The 17,213-nt window shown below is 36.1% G+C and overlaps 1 protein-coding gene across 1 annotated transcript; it reads right to left on the bottom strand.

The window, feature by feature from the left end:
- Positions 1–7,220: 7,220 nt before the first annotated feature.
- Positions 7,221–8,923, bottom strand: LOC101694232 (protein BTG1-like). Its single transcript, XM_045069124.1, has one exon. It carries the CDS (start codon positions 8,684–8,686, stop codon positions 8,237–8,239), a length of 450 nt encoding a protein of 149 aa, XP_044925059.1. The 5' UTR covers positions 8,687–8,923; the 3' UTR covers positions 7,221–8,236.
- Positions 8,924–17,213: the final 8,290 nt, after the last annotated feature.

The raw sequence follows: 17,213 nt of genomic DNA, 5'->3' as shown, positions 1-17,213 counted from the left end.
TCATTAGCTTGAAGAACTTGGGAAAATTATTTTATGTGCCTCTGCTTTAATTTTATCACTAAAATGGGGAAAAATGGTAATTAGCTTTCAGGGTGGTTGGAGAACCAAATGAGTTTTTGTTAGAAGGCATCAAAAACTTAGTGACTGCTACATAGAAAGTGTTATTATTACTGCTCATCCAAAAGGAAACATTTAAAAGTTGATGGAGTTTCATGTAATTCAAAGAACAGATAAGTAAGTCTCAGGAAGGATAAATGTCAATTGAGTGTCTGTCAGTAGGGACATATGGACTTTCTGTTCCAAATTTAAAATCCACCCTGATTAACCACTTTAAATAAAATATCTCCTTTGGGATTGAGCAGCCACACCTGAGAAGGAGAATTACCAATGAGAGCCAAGGTCACTGAGAGCTCCTTTTGTCATTACTGGATAATAGTAGTACTGGCAAACTAGGTAGTAATCCCAAAGTTTATAGCGAACTTCAAAAATATGAGTAAGGAAAATTAGGTGCTATTTATTGAAATGTTATAAAAAAGTCATTTTTAAATAATGTTTGGTAGAACCTTCCCAATGTGAAGTTTAAATTGATTCCAAGCCAGTGTGATATTTAAAGTTATAAAGAAGTGCAACCCCCAAATACCCATAATTACTGAATATTATATCTCCTGATATAAAGATATCATTAGAGCCACAACATGTAAAGAACTTGGAAATTGGTCAATCTCATCCCAACACTCCTCACACACACACACACACACACACACACATTGCACAAAGCTGAGCAAACAGAATTGATGGTTTTTCTACTACCCATTGTGAATTGAGGTCACAATGAACACCACCAACCCCAAATCTGGAAAGACAGGTGAATTCATAGTTACAACCAACACATACTTACTTAAAGAATAAGTCCCTGGTGGAGCACCTGGGTGGCTCAGAGCACCTGCCTTCAGCTCAGGACATGATCTCAGAGTCCTGTGATCAAGCCCCACATTGGGCTCCCTGCTCAGCAGGGAGCCTGCTTCTTCCTCTCTCTCTGCCTGCTTCTCTGTCAAATAAATAAATAAAATCTTAAAAAAAAAAAAAAAAAGAAGAAGTTCCTGGTGCCAGAAAGTGATAGGAAAAATTAAATGGTAACTTTTATGAATTAATGGAAGTTGAGAGCTTGAAGGAAGACTGATGAGAGACAGATTCTAAGGGATTCTCCAACCTTCAAAGTTTTTATCTCCACAAACTTCACCAGACTGTCATGAGGAAGAGCCAACTAAAATGCTATTATGGCTCTTATCAGAGAGGAAAAAGGAATCCTCTTGAAAATTCCCAGAACTTTCTCCTGGGAAGAATTTTAATTGTTCCATCAGACTTAGGGGAAAGGCATTGCCCTGACTCTAGGCCCTCTTAAGCTTCTTAGCCTACCTAGGGGTTAGAAGGGAGAATTAAGAAACACTTTTGGAGATCACAGCCCTAAATGCCACCAAGAGATTGAATTTTAATTAGAATATTATAGAGTGTTTACCACATACTGACAGGCATATACTGTAAGAACAGTGGATTACAGATGACAGCACTGCAAAATTTATTCTCTATCTCATGATGAATTCTTAGTGAAACTCAATGACAACAGAGGAGACAAAAACAAAACAAAACAAAACAAAAATGAACAAACAAACAAAACAGGAACAGTAAAGAAATTTGAAGTCTTCGGCACTTAAAGCTATACCAAACATTAAAAACTAGCAAACAACTCCTAACCAGCTGAACATAAAAGTTAACACAAAATACCCATTAAAAACCGGCAAACAACTCCTAACCAGATGAACATAAAACTTAACACAAAATACCTGTTTATCTCAGTTCATATTACCCAAAAAATCATTCTAGATATCCATAAGAAAAAAAATTTCAAGGTATACTTAAAGAAAAGGAAAAGCAGTCTTAAGAGATAAAGCAAGTATCAGAAGCATACTCAGATATGACACAAATTTTGAAATTAACAGAGAATTAAAATAACTATGATAAACGTGTTAGGAGAAAAGGTAGATGACAAGCAATAACATATGGGTAATGTAAGGAAAGACATTGAAATAGTAGGCAAGAATTTTTTTTTAATTTTATTTATTTATTTTCTTGAGAGAGAAAGAGAGTGCACGAGAGAGAGCACAAGTGGAGGGGAGAGGCAAAGGGAGAGGGAGAAGCAGACAACCTGCTGAGCAGGGAGTCCCAATTCAGGACTCAATCCCAGGACCCTGGAATCATGACCCCAACAGAAGGCAGACACTGAACTGACTGAACCACTGAGGTGTTCTGGGAAAAAAAAATTTTTTTTAAGTGATACAGATCACTGTATATATAAATCATATCTTTATCCATTCATCTATCAGGCTGCCTCCATATCCTGGCTATTGTCAATAATGCTGCAAGAAACATAATGGTGCATATATCTTATTATATTACATTTTCTTTGAGTAAATACCCAGTAGTGGAATTACTGGTTCCTATGGTACTTTACTTCTATTTTTAATTTAATTTAATTTAATATTCTAATTCTAGTATAGTCACATACAGTGTTATATTAGTATCAAGAGTACAATATAGTGATTTAATAATTCCATACATCACCTGGTGCTCATCATAACAAGAGAACTCCTTAATACCCATCACCTATTCCATCCATCCCCCTTCACCTCCCCCCGGTAACCATCTGCCTGTTCTCTCTAGATAAGTGTCTGCTTCTTGGTTTGTATCTCTCACTTTTTCTCTTTTGTTCATTTGTTGTTGTTGTTGTTTTTTCTTAAGTTCCACATATGAGTGAAATCTTACAGTATTTGTCTTTCTCTGACTGACATATTTCACTTAGCGTAATACTCCCTAGCTCCATCCATGTTGTTGAAAATGGCAAGTTTTCATTCTTCATGGTTGAATAATGTTTCATTATACATAATGGAATATAATATATTACATAATATGTATTTTATAATATATTATATATACAATGGAATTCCAATGTAATATGGAATATATATATATATATATATAAAATCCATATTTTCCATAATTAAGCTATTGTAAATAATGCTATAATAAACATAGGGGTGAATGTATCCCTTTAAAATAGTATTTTTGTATTTTGGGGGAAATACCCAGTAGTATGATTAGTGGATCATTGGGTAGTTTTGAGGGACTCTCATACTGTTTTCTACAGTGGATACACCAGTTTGGATTCTTACCAAGTGTTTACAAAGGTGTCCCTTTTCTCCACATCCTCATCAATACTTGTTTCTTGTATTGTTGATTTTAGACATTCTGACAGGAGTGAGGTCATATTGCATTGCAGTCTTGATTTGCATTTCCCTGATGATGAGTGATGTTAAGCATCTTTTCATGTGTCTACTAGCCATCTGTATGTCTTTGGAAAAAAATGTCTATTCATATTTTCTGTCCATTTTTAAATTGGATGATTTAGTTTTTTGGTGTTGAATTGTAGAAGTTCCTTATTTATTTTGGATGCTAACCATTAATTGAACATGTCATTTGAAAATAATTTCTCCCATTCAGTAGGTTGCCTTTTAGTTTTGTTTTTCTCTCACTGCTTATACAAACTCAATGTGCAGAAACTTTTAATTTTGATATAGTCCTAATAGTTCACCTTTGCTTTGCTTTTCTTTGCCTCAAGGGGCCTATCTAGAAAAAAATTACTATGGCCACTGTCAGAGAAGTTAATGCCTGTGCTTACTTTTAGGATTTTTATAGTTTCAGGTCTCACATATAGATTTTTAAGCCATTTTGAATTTAATTTTGTGCATACTATAAGGAGGTGGTCCAGTTTCGTTCTTTTGCATGTGGCTATCCAGTTTTCCCAACCCCATTTGTTGAAGAGACTGTCTTTTTCTCATTGGATATTCTTTCCTGCTTTGTTGAAAATTGACCATATAATTATGGTTTTATTTCTGGGTTTTCTCTTCTGTTCCATTGAATTATGTGTTTATTTTTGTGCCACTTCCATAATGTTTAGATTACTACATATTTTAATATAATTTGAAGTCTGGAATACCTTCAGCTTTGTTTTTCTTTTTCAAAATTGTTTTGGATTATTTGGTGTCTTTCATGCTTCCATATAAATTTTAAGTGTTTATTTTTTTGTTGTTGTTCTAGTACTGTGAAAAATGTTGTTGATATTTTGACAGAGATTGCATTAAATCTGTAGGCTGCTTTAGGTAGTATAGACATTTTAACAATATTTGTTCTTGAAATCCATGAGCATGGAATGTCTTCCCATTTCTTTGTGTCATCTTTGATTTCTTTCATCAATGTTTTATAGTTTTCAGATTATAGGTCTTTCAGCCCTTTGGTTAGGTTTATTCTTGGGCATCTCATTATTTTTCTGTGAATGTAAATAGGATTTTTTTCTTAATTTATATTTCTTCTGCCTCATTAATAGTGTATAGAAATACAATAGATTTATGCCCATTGGTTTTGTATCCTGTGACTTTACCGAATTCACTTATCAGTTCAAGTAGTTTTTTGGTGGAGTCTTTAGGGTTTTCTGTAGAGTTAGATGTCATCTGCAAATAGTGACTTTTAATTCTTCCTCCCCACTTCAGACACCCTTTATTTATTTTTGTTTCTAATTACTGTGGATAGGACTTCTAGTACTCTGGTGAATGAAAGTGTGAGAGAGGACAGTCTTGTCTTATTTCTGGCCCCAGGAGGAAAGTTCTCAGTTTTCTCCCATTGAGGATGATATTTGCTGTGGGTTTTTCATATATGGCCATTATTATGTTGACATGTTTCCTCTGAAACTACTTTGTTGAGGGCTTTCAGCATGATGGATTTTGTGCTTTGCCAAATGCTTTTTCTGTGTCTATTGAAAAGATAATATGTTTTATATCTTTTTCCCTATTGATGTGAAGTAGCACATTGATTGATTTGCAAATATTGAACACACAGGAATATTCTACAACACAGGAATAAATCCCACTTGATTGTGGTGATTTTTTTTAATGCATTGTTGGATTTGGCTTGCTAGTATTTTGTTGAGGATTTTTGCATGTGTTACTACATGCAAAATTTCCTCAGAAATTTTGACCTGTAGTTCTCTCTTTTTGTGGTTTCTTTATCTGGTTTGGTATCAGCATAATGCTGGCTTTGTAGAATGAATTTGGAAGTTTTCCTTCCTCTTACATTTTTTGGAATAATTTGACAATACTTTTTATTATTGTCATATTATTATCATATTTTTATTATATTATTATTATATTATTATTATTACTATGATATATCATATCTTTATTATATTATATTATTGTCATATTATTAACACTTTTTGAAATATTAGATAGAATATGAAGCCATCTGGTCCTGGACTTTGTTTGGTGGAAGTATTTAGATTACCAGTTCAATATATTTGCTGGTAATTTGTCTGTTCAAATTTTCTATTTCTTCCTGCTTCAGTGTTGGTAGGTTATATGTTACTAGGAAATCATCCATTTCTTCTAGGTTGTCTATTTTTTGGCATATTTTCCTTATATTCTCCTATAATTGCAATTCTCTGTTGTTAGTTGTTATTTCTCCTTTTTCATTTATTATTTTGTTTGTTTTCATTTATGTTTCTTTTTTTTAATGAGTCTGGTTAGAGGTTTATCATTTTTGTTGATATTTTTAAAGAATAAGCTCCTGATTTCTTTGATGTGTATGATTGCTTTTGTAGTTTGTTTATAATTTATTTCTGTTCTATTCTTTATTATTTAGCTTCTGCTGGGTTTGGGTTTTGTTTGTTTTTCCTTTTCTAGCACGTTTAAGTGTAAGGTTATGTTGGCTGTTTGAGATTTTTTCTTGCTTCTTTTTTTTTTTTTAAAGATTTATTTATTTGACAGACAGAGATGGCAAGTAAACAGAGGCAGGCAGAGAGAGAGAGGGGGAAGCAGGATCCCCGCTGAGCAGAGAGCCTGATGTGGGGCTCAATCCCAGGACCCTGAGATCATGACCTGGGCCGAAGGCAGAGGCTTAACCCATTGAGCCACCCAGGAGCCCTTTTTCTTGCTTCTTAAGGTAGGCCTGAACTACTATAAATTTCACTCAGAACTGCTGTTGCCACTACCCCAAAGGATTTGGACCATTGTGTTCATTTTCCTTTCTTTCCATTTACTTTTTGATTTCTACTTAATTTCCTAGTTGATCAATTCATTGTTTAGTAGTATGTTATTTAACCTTCATATATTTCTGGCATTTCCAGAATTTTTCTTATGGTTTACTTCTAGTTTCATAGCTTTGTATTCTGAAAAGTTGCATAGTATAACTTCAATATTTTTTAAATTTTTTGAAACTGGTTTTGTGACCAAATATGTGATCTACTACATGTGCATTTGAAAGAATGTGTGTTTTGCTATTTTAGGATGGAATATTCTGAATATATGTTTTAAGTCCAGGTAGTCTTTCAGAACTACTCATTCTTTATTGATTTTTCTGTTTAGATGATCTGTCCATCAATGTATGTGAGGTATTAAAGTCCCCTGATATTATGAGTTAATTTATGTTTGTTATTAATTGTTTTATGTATTTGGGTGTTCCCATGTTGAGTGCATAAATATCATTATTAGATCTGCTTGTTGGATTATCCTTCTTATGATATTAGTGCTCTTCTTTGTTTCCTTTTACAGACTTTGTTTTAAAGTCTATTTTGTCTGATATAAGTATTGATACTCTTGCTTTATTTTGAATTAATATGCATTATAGATTTTTCTCCAGCTCCTCACTTTCAATCTGCAGGTGACTCTAAGTCTGAAATGAATATCTTGTAGGCAGTATATAGACAGTTCTTGTTTTTTAATCAGTTCTGTCACCCTATGTCTTTGGATTAAAGCACTTAGTCCATTACCATTCAAAGTAATGATAGATACATATTTATTGCCATTTAGTTACTCCTTTTGTGGTTGGTCTTTTTTTTTTTTTTCTCTGATCCTTTCTAATCTTTCTCTGTTTCATGGTTTGCTTGTTTTCTTTAATGATATACTTGGTTTCCTACTCTTTTGCTTATCTATTATTGATTTTTGGTTTTTGTTACCACTCAGCTTATATATAACATATTCTGCATAAAGCAGTCTATGTTAAGCTGATGATCACTTAACTTGAAGTCGTTCTTTACTCCTCTCCCCTCTACATTTCAGGGATTTGAGATCATATTTTACAATATTTTATTTTGTACTACTCTTTTTTTTTTTTAGATGCCAAGATAAGAAACAATTTATTATAGAGAGAAGAAAAATTTCTCATCCAAAATATAGAAATCTGTACAACTTTGCCACAATCAATATACATGAACTGTACAAATTTACACCAGTTCATAATTTACCAAATAAAAGATGACTAACAAAGTTCACAAAATAGATGGTGGTTTGTGGAAAAGACTTTTACCCAATTAAGTACAAGGAAAGTTACAAACCAGACCTCCACTTTCTAAAAATAAGAAGTTTACTCAGTCTTAGAAAACTACAAGCTAGCAAATGCACAGAGAGCTGGCTGGTGCTATCACCACAGTTGAGACAGTGTCTTTTTAAGGGTCTTTTTTAAAGCCTGTTGCCATGGCAGATTCTGGTCACTTGCTACTCTCAAGGCCAAAAACACAATACAAGGTCTGACCATTTCCCCAGGTCATGCTTACTAGGTTTGTCTTATGTACATTTATACATATTTAAGTGCTAGGTAAAAGTCTTGTCAAAATTTCCAGTACTACCACATTTAAAATGTTGAGCTTTCCTATTGAGCTGCCAAAAAAGTTAACAATTTTCAAGTGTAATAGTGCAAATTTCCTCTGCAAGATCTACTGCAGAGAAAGGTTCTTTGAAATACAGATTTGCCTTAAAGGGGTTGATGGAAAAAATTTAGGTGTAACATCTGGGAGAAACTGAAACCACCCTAGGACTTCACTCCCTAGCAAATAAAGCGATCGTTTACTTGGACTCACAGGCTATTAAATCATTGAAAGGTACTGTCCAAACTATGGCACTGTCACTTTAAAATTTTTTTTTTTTTTTTTTACCACTCTATCTTGTGCCAGATCTTCACAGCTGTGACATGGTTTAAATTCCATAATCCATCCCCAAGAGGAGCCTACCCAAAGCAAAAATCAAATTTATCCATCCATTATAAGATGATCCATCCATAGACTATATCTTAACCTGATACAGTCATCATATTGTAGTTTTTGGAAGGGCTTGTTCTGCCCAAGAGAAGTTCCTCCTTACAGCTGATTCTGCTGTCTACCATTTGCACGGTTGCTGCTGTTTTGAGTGCTACCTCCTGCTGGTGAGGCTTCGTACAGCACGCAGATGGAGCCATCCTCTCCAATTCTATAGGACACTTCGTAGGGGTCAACCCAGAGTGTGAGTTCACTTGGGAGAAGCCTGAACAGCTCCTGACTGATCAGTCCAATCCGCTGTGCTGCCTGTCCAATCAGAGGATCCATTTTATGGTTGATGCGAATACAACGGTAACCTGATCCCTTGCACGGCTTTTCTGGGAACCAGTGATGTTTATAATGTTCTGCCAGCAGCTCCTGGAGGCTCTGGCTGAAGGTCTGCAGCTGTTGTTCGCTCGTGAGCCCCTTGGTGCGGAGGAACTTGGAGATGAAGGACACGGCTGCGGCGATCTCGCCTATCATGGTGGCAGCCCGGGTGTAGAAGGGATGCATGGGGGCGGCGGGCGGGGGCGGCCCGGGGCGGCCGGGCTCGGCGGCGCGGCCCCGACGGCGGAGCGGCCACCCTGGGCTCCCTCGCAGGTGAGAGGGCTGAGAGGAAAAGAGGGCGGGAGGGGCGGACAGCTACTTTTTTTCTCCTTTATAGTAAAAAAGTTATTTTCACGACAGGAGGCGGCAGGCGAGAGGAAGAGACGAGTGATGGCGGCCTGGTCACATCGCTCGGACTTCCCCAGCCGCCTCCGCGTCCAGCTCCCCAGCCTCCGAAGCTCCCAACAGTTGCATTTCCAGCTCGGAGGGGCGAACTATTTTGTACTACTCTTGATTGTATTCTACATATATATGTACATACATATGTATATATATACATGTGTATATATATTTTTGTTTGTTTGTTTTGCTTTTGTGCTTCCTATTTTTCTTACTCTTCCTTATGGTTTTTGTTTCCAATGCAGAGTTTCCCTGCATATTTTCTTGTAAGGCCAATTTAGCAATCACAAATCCTTTTAACTTTTGTTTGTCTGAGGAACTTTACCTCTCCTTCTATTCTAAATGATAACCTTGCTGAATAAAGTATTCCTGGCTGCAGATTTTTCTCTTTCCAAACTTTGAATACATCATGCCACTTTCTTCTGGCCTGCAAAGTTTCTGCTGAGATATCCACTGATAGCCTTATGGGGTTATCTTTGTACATAATTGTCTTCTTTTCTCTTACAACTTTTAAAATTCTTCTTTTTTGTTTTAATCATGATTTTAGGGGGGCATTTTAATTGCTGTGTCTTGGTGTAGATCCCTTAGGTTGAGTTTGCTAGGATACCTCTGTTCATCCTAAATCTAGATCTCTATTTTCCTCCCCAAATTCAGGGAGTTTTTAGTTATTTTCTTCAAATACAGTTTCAGCCTCCCTTCTTTCTCTACTCCTTCTAGATCCCTATAATGTGAATGTTATGCTTTGATGAAGTCATTAAGTTCTCTAAGTCTATTCTTATTATGCAGATTTTTGTTCTTGTTTTGGTTTCTTTTGTTTGTTTGTTTGTTTGTTTTGTTTTGCCTCTCAACTTTCAATTTGATTGCTTTCCATTACTCTGTCCTCCAGGTCACTGGTACCTTTTTCTGCTTCCTGAAGTCTACTATGTATTCCATATATTGTATTTTCAATTTCATTTATTGAGTTCTTTATCTCTGATATGGTATTTTTTATGTCTTGGTCAAGGGTTTCACTACTGTCTTACATCCTTTTCTGAAGTCCAGTGAGTAATTTTATGATCATTACTTTGAATTTTCCATCATGCATAGTACTTATTTCTATTTCACTTAGATCTCCTATAGTGAATTTTTCATATTCTTTTATTTGGGACACATTTCTCTGTCTCTTAATTTTTTCCACCTTTCTGTGTCTGTTCCTGTGCATTAAGAAAGTTGGCTCTGTTTTTGTGCTTGAAAGTAGTGGCTTTATAAAGAAAAGGCCCTTTAGTGCCCTGCAAGGTAGTGACCCCTTTTCACCAGAACCTTTACATTTCAGTGGAGTCTCCTATGTGTGTTGGTTGCATCATGTTATTGTGTTGTAGTCACTTTTTATTTCAGTCCAGATGTCTGCACTGATTTTTAGCTATTATGGGCTGTGCTTGCTCTTTGTGATGTTAGTGAGACCCAGGCAGGCTGACTCTAAGGAGGCATGGCCACTGGAAGGCTCATGAGTGGGGTGGCAGTGTTGGCATAATTTGCAGTGAGCCTCTAGCCCTAGGCTAGATCCCCCACAGTGTGGTGGCTGCAAGGTGTGGCAAAAGGTGACAGTGGCAGCTGGTGGCTTGGTGGGTGAAGGTGCTGTCAGTGGCTGAGGGTGCATGGCATCTGTGAGTGTGCTGGCAGGACAGGTCATGTGTGTGGTGTTAGCAAAATCTGTGCTGAATTCCTAGTCCTAGGCTCAATCTCCTGAAGCAGGGTAGCCACTGTGGGCATTGTGGGAGGAGGCAGCAGATGGGTGAGTGCATGTTCAGTTAAAATTTATGCTGAGCCTAGAGTAGAGGCCAACAGACTTGGAGTAGATTAGTCCTCAGGAGAACTCATGAGCAAGGCACACTGCTGGTAGTTCAGGTAGCAGGTGTCTGTGCAAAACTGCTTTCCACAGGTGGTTCTGTGTTTATACTGGAGGATAGGGGAGGAAAATAGCCCCCGCCATGTCCTTTGTTTACAGAGAAGTCTGCCAAAGCACTCCAAAATCAGTATAAACAGATCTCCCTACCTTTTGCCCCAGTGGTTGTCCAAACTGTTCCTTCTGTGTTGCATATCCAGAGTCTTCTGTCTTCTTTAAGGGTGATGACCCAGTTACTCTCTCCTTCCCAGCTGAATCACCTGAATTTAAAGCTCCAGGATCCAGTCTTACTGGTTATACAAACTCATGGAACTCAGCCTGTCTGGTTTTCAAGGTCAGATGTTACAAAAATTTGTTTTCCCCATGTGGACTCCTCGATGCTTTCCCCTCTCTGAACCCACAACTTCTTCCCTCTTACACGCAACTCCTGACCACTGTTTTTACCCTTCCTAAGCTCTTCAGTATGGCTTCTTGTCTTCATCTAGTTGTGGAATTTGTCCTGCCAGTCTCACAGGTTTAGTTACTCAGATGTGAGTAATACCTAATTATAAACATGGGGTTGGGTGAGTTTCCGGTCCTCCTACTCTGCCATCTTCCTAAGCTTCTCGTATTTCTATTTCTATATCTAATTTTTTAAGGAACTTCCACACCATTTTCTTTAGTGGTTGTTGCAGCTTACATTCCCAGCAGTGCATAGAAGTTCTTTATATTTTTTGGAAATCCACCTCTTATTGGATATACTACTTGCAAATATCTTCTCCCCTTCAGTAGGTTGTCTTTTGTTTTATGGATGGTCTCCTTTGCTGTACAATATTACGCAGCCATAAAAAAAAAAAAAAAAAGTGCGATCTTGCCATTTGCGACAAGCTGGATGGATATATAGCTTATTATACTATGTGAAATAAGCTAAACAAAGAAAGACAAATACCATATGATTTCACTTACATGTGTAATCTAAAAATAAAACATAGCAAATAAAAAATAGAAACAGACCTGTAGGTGTAGAAAATAAAGTGGTGCTTGCCAGAGGTGGAATGGGCAAAATGGGTAAAGGGGAATAAGAGGCCAAGGTTTCCAGTGATGAAATGGATAAATCATGGGGATGAAAGTTACTATATAAGAAATATAATCAGTTGTATTGTAGTAGTATTGTATGATAGATGGTAGCTACACTTTGGTGAGTTTAGGATAATGTGTAGGGCTGTCAAATTACTATGTCATATGCCTGAAATAGTGTAACAGTGTCAACTGTACTTCACTTCTTAAAAAGTGCTACATATCTCTGGTTTCTAGTTCTATATGTAACTTGAAAGTGATCCCCGTAAGAGAAAAACTGAAAAACTGAACATCAACAGCTCTTTAGATCCATTAAAGAATTGATATCATAGGACAAGCCACCACACTGAAAATTAGAGATCCAGGCAAACAGAGAGACAGTTTACTTGAAGAAAAAATGACCAAAAGCCACCACTGGAGCCAATATTAGTTGTTTTTACTCAAACAATGTTTTGTCATTTAACATTGACTTTTGATCTCAGAATTTTGATCTCTCTACCTGAATTCCCTTTTAATATACCTTATAATTTTTCTGCCTTTCAAAAAAAAATTTAGAAGACAAATTAAAAGATAAAATTTGGAGTCTGAAGAGATAAAATCAAACATCAAAACTGGACTCACAGTGGGAGGAATGTTGGTATTATTCAACTGAAAATTTAAAATAACTATGATTAATATGTGAATAGCTCTAATTAAAAAACATAGATAATGTGCAAGAACAAATGAATGATATAAGCAGAGATATGGACGTTCTAAAATCCAAAATAATTGCTATAATGCAAGATTGCTATAACTGAAATGAAGAATTTCTTTGATAAGCATTAGACTAGCAATGGCCAAGGGAAAAAGTCATTGAAATTGAAGATAGAGCAGTAGAAACTTCCCAAACTGAAAATCCAAATACAAAAATTAGTGGTGGTGGGGGAAGCCTGGAACAAAATATTTGAGACTCTTGAGCAATAGCAAAAAGTATACCATATATTTCTGGTGAATACCAGAGTGAAAAGAAAGAAATAGAAGAAATATTTGAAACAATAATGACTGTGAATTTCTCATATTAATGTGAGACCCTAAACCAAGATTCAGGAAGCCCCAAGAATACCATGTGTGATAAATGCCTGAAATTGTATACTTCTTATAAGAACAGTTCTTATTCTTAGCTGATTTAACATAAGGAAGACATGTGTTATAATGAGCACTGGGTGGTTTGGGTGTGTTATTGTTTTTTTTAATTTTTATTGTGTTATGATAGTCACCATAAAATATATCATTAGTTTTTGATGTAATATTCCAAGATTCATTGTTTACATATAAAACCCAGTGCTCCATGCAATACAAGGCTTCCTTAATACCAGCCACCAGGCTCACCCATCCCTCCATCCCTCCACTCTAAAATCCTCTGTTTCTTGGAGTCCACAAACTCTCATGGTTCCTCTGCCTCTCCAATTCCCCCCCTTCACTTTTACTTTACTTCTAATTTGAATGAAATGGTATTATAATTGACTTTCTCTGTTTGACTTATTTCAGTCAGAATAATCTCCTCCAGTCTTATCCATGTTGATGCAAAAGTTGGATGTTCATGCTTTCTGATGACTGAGTACTATTCCATTGAATATATGGACCACATCTTCTTTATCCATTTGTCTGTTGAAGGGCATCTTGACTCTTTCCACAGTTTGGCTGTTGTGGAAATTGCTACTATGAACATTGGGGTACATATGGCCCTCCTTTTCACTACCTCTGTATCTTTCAGGTAAACACCCAGTAGTGCAATTGCAGGGTCATAGGGTAGCTCTATTTTTAATTTTTTTTAGGAATCTCCACACTGTTCTCCAAAGTGGTGCAACTTGCATTCCCACCAATAGTGTAAGAGGGTTCCACTTTCTCTACATCCTCTCCAACATTTGTTGTTTCCTGCCCTATTAATCTTTGCCATTCTAACTGGTGTAAGGTGGTATCTCAATGTGGTTCTGATTTGAATTTCCCTTATGGATAATGATGATGAACATTTTTTCATGTGTCTGCTAGTTATTTATATATCTTCAATGGAGGAGTGTCTCTTTTTTTCTCTTGCCCTTTTTTTGACTTACCTGTTTTTGGTGTTGAATTTGAGAAGTTCTTTATATATCTTGGATATCAGCCCTTTGTCCATACTGTCATTTGTGAATATGATCTCCCATTCTGTGGGTTTCCTCTTTCTTTTTTTGACTGTTTCCTTTGCTGTGCAGAAACTTTTTATCTTGATGAAGCCCCAAAAGTTCATTTTAATTCTTGGTTCCCTTGTCTTGGAGATGTGTCTTGAAAGAAGTTGCTGTGGCTGATGTTGAAGAGGTTACTGCCTATGTTATCCTCTAGGATTTTGATGGACTTCTGTCTCACATTGAGGTCTTGCATCAATTTTGAGTTATCTTTGGGTACAGTGTAAGAGAATGGTCAAGTTTCATTCTTCTCTACATAGCTCTCCAATTTCCCAGCAGTGGCTTTTTTCCACTGGATATTTTTTCCTGCTTTGCCGAAGATTATTTGACCATAGCATTGAGAGTTCATGTATGTGTTCTCTACTCTGTTCCTTAGATCTATGTGTATGTTTTTGTGCCAGTACCATGCTGTCTTGATGATCACAGCTTTGTTATAATGCTTTAAATTCAGCAATGTGATGCCCCCAGCTATGCTTTTCTTTTTCAGCATTTCCTTGGTGATTCAGGAATTTTTCTGATTCCATACAAATTTTTGGATTGTTTGTTCCAGCACTTTGAAAAATGCCTTTGGCATTTTGATTAGGATAGCATTAAAATTATAGATTTCTCTGGGCAGCATAGACTTTTTTAAAATTTTTTTATTAATTTTTTATTTTTTATAAACATATATTTTTATCCCCAGGGGTACAGGTCTGTGAATCACCAGGTTTACACACTTCACAGCACTCAAGCATAGACTTTTTAATGATGTATATTTTTCTGATCCATGAGCATGAAATTTTTTTCCATATTTTTGTGTCTTTAATTTCTTTCATGAGCATTCTATAGTTCTTCAAATATAGATCCTTACCTCTTTGGTTAGGTTTATTCAAAGGCATCCTATGTACTTTGGTGTAATTGTAAATAGAATCAAATCAATAATTTCCCTTTCAACAATTTCATTGTTAGTAAATAAGAAAGCAACTTATTTTGGTGCGTTAATTTTGTATACTGCCACATAACTAAATTGCTGTATGAGTTCTAGTAATTTGGGGTTGAAACTTTTGGGTTTTCCACATACAGTATCATGTCATCTGCTAAGAGAGAGAGTTTGACTTTCTTTTACCACTTTGAGTAGCTTTTATTTGTTTTTGTTGTCTGATTGCTGTTGCTAGGACTTCTAGTACTATGTTGAACAAAAGTAGCAAGAGTGAGCATCCTTTTTGTGTTCCTGATGTCTGTGGGAAGGCTCTCCGGTTTTCCCCATTGAGAAAAATATTCACTATGGGATTTCCATAGATGGGTTTTATGAAGTTGAGGAATGTTCCCTCTATCCCGATACCCTGAAGAGTTTTAATCAAGTAAGGATATTGTATTTGTCAAATGCTTTTTCTTCATCAATTGAGAGGACCATGTGGTTCTTCTCTCTTCTCTTATTGGTTTGTTCTATCACATCGACTAGTTTGTGAATGTTGAACTATGCATCCCATGGATAAATCCTATCTGGTCATGTTTGATAATCTTCTGAATGTACTGTTGGATCCTATTAGCTAGAATCTTTTTGAGGATCTTGGTATTCCTACTCATTGAGGATATTGCTCTGAAATTCTCCTTTTTGGTGGGATCTTATCCTGGTTTGGAGATCAAGGTGAGGCTGTCTTCATAGAAAGAGTCTGGAAGTTTTCCTTCTGTTTTTATTTCTTGAAACAGCTTCAGTATCATAGTATTTCTTCCTTGAATACTTGGTAGAATTCCTCAGGGAATCCATCAGTTCCTGGACTTTTATATTTTGGGAGGTTTTGGTCACTGCTTCAATCTCGTTACTAGATACTGGCCTATGCACATTGCCAATTTGTTCATGTTTCAGTCTCGGAAGTTTGCAGGTTTCCAGGAATGCATCCATTTCTTCTAGGTTGACTAACTTATTGGCATATAGCTGTTGATAATAATTTATGATGATTATTTTTATTTCCTTGGTATCATTCATGATCTTTCCCCTTTCATTTCTTGATTTGGGTCCTTTCTCTTTTCTTTTTCTTTTGAATTAGTCTGGCCAATGGTTTATCAATCTTAATTCTTCCAAAGAACCAACTTCTATTTTCATTGATGTGTTCTACTATATCTCTGGTTTCTAACTCATTGATCTCTGCTCTAATCTTAATTATGTCCCTTCTTGTGCATGTGATTGGCTTAATTTGTTGATTCTCCAATTCCTTAAGATGTAAAGAGAGTTTGTATATTTGGGATTTTTCAATTTTTTTGAATGAGGCTTGTATTTCCCCCTTAGGACTACCTTTGCCATATCCCATAGGTTTTGGACCTATGTGTCTTCATTTTCATTGGTTTCCATGAATTGTTTACGTTCTTCTTAGATTTCCTGGTTGATCTAAACATTCGTGAGAAGGATGGTCTTTAGCTTCCAAGTGTTTGAACTTCTTCCAAAATTTTTCTTGTGGTTGTGTTCCAGTTTCAAAGCGTTGTGGTCTGAGAATATGCAGGGAATAATCTCAGTCATTTGGTATTGGTTGAGACCTGATTTGTGACTCAATATGTGGTCTATTCTGGAGAAAGTTCCATGTGTGCTTGAGAAGAATGAGTATTCTGCTGTTTTAGGGTAGAATGTTCTATCTGTGCTCTATCTATCTATCTATGTTCTATCTATGAGGTTCATCTGGTCCAATCTGTCATTCAATGCTCTTGTTTCATTGCTGATTTTCTGTTTGGATGATGTGTATGTTGTTGAGAGTGGCATGTTAATATCCCCTCTTATTGCATATTCTTATTAATATGCCTCTATTTTTATTAATACTTGGCTTATGTAGTTGGGTGCTCCCATTTGGGGGCATAAATATTTACAGTTTTTTGATCTTCCTGTTGGACAGACTTTTTAAGAATGATGTAATGTCCTTCTGTACCTCTGACTATAGTTGTTAGCTTAAAATGTAATTTGTCTGATATGAGAATCACTACCCCAGTTTTCTTTTGAGACCCATTGGCATGAAAGATTGTTCCCCACACCTTCACTTTTAGTTTGAATGTATCTTTAGGTTCAAAATTAGTCTCTTATTGACAGCATATGGATGGGTCCCATCTTTCTATCCAGTCTTCAACCTTGGGTCATTTTATGGGAGCATTTAGGCTGTTCACAATTAGAGTGATTATTGAAAGATAAGATTTTAATGTCATCATGTTACCTATG

This window comes from Mustela putorius, unplaced genomic scaffold (genome assembly GCF_011764305.1).
Source record: "Mustela putorius furo isolate JIRA1106 unplaced genomic scaffold, ASM1176430v1.1 tig00003913_pilon_pilon_pilon, whole genome shotgun sequence".
Lineage (NCBI taxonomy): Eukaryota > Metazoa > Chordata > Mammalia > Carnivora > Mustelidae > Mustela > Mustela putorius.
Note: the sequence above shows the minus strand (reverse complement) of the source record. Positions and strands in the feature narration are given on the sequence as shown.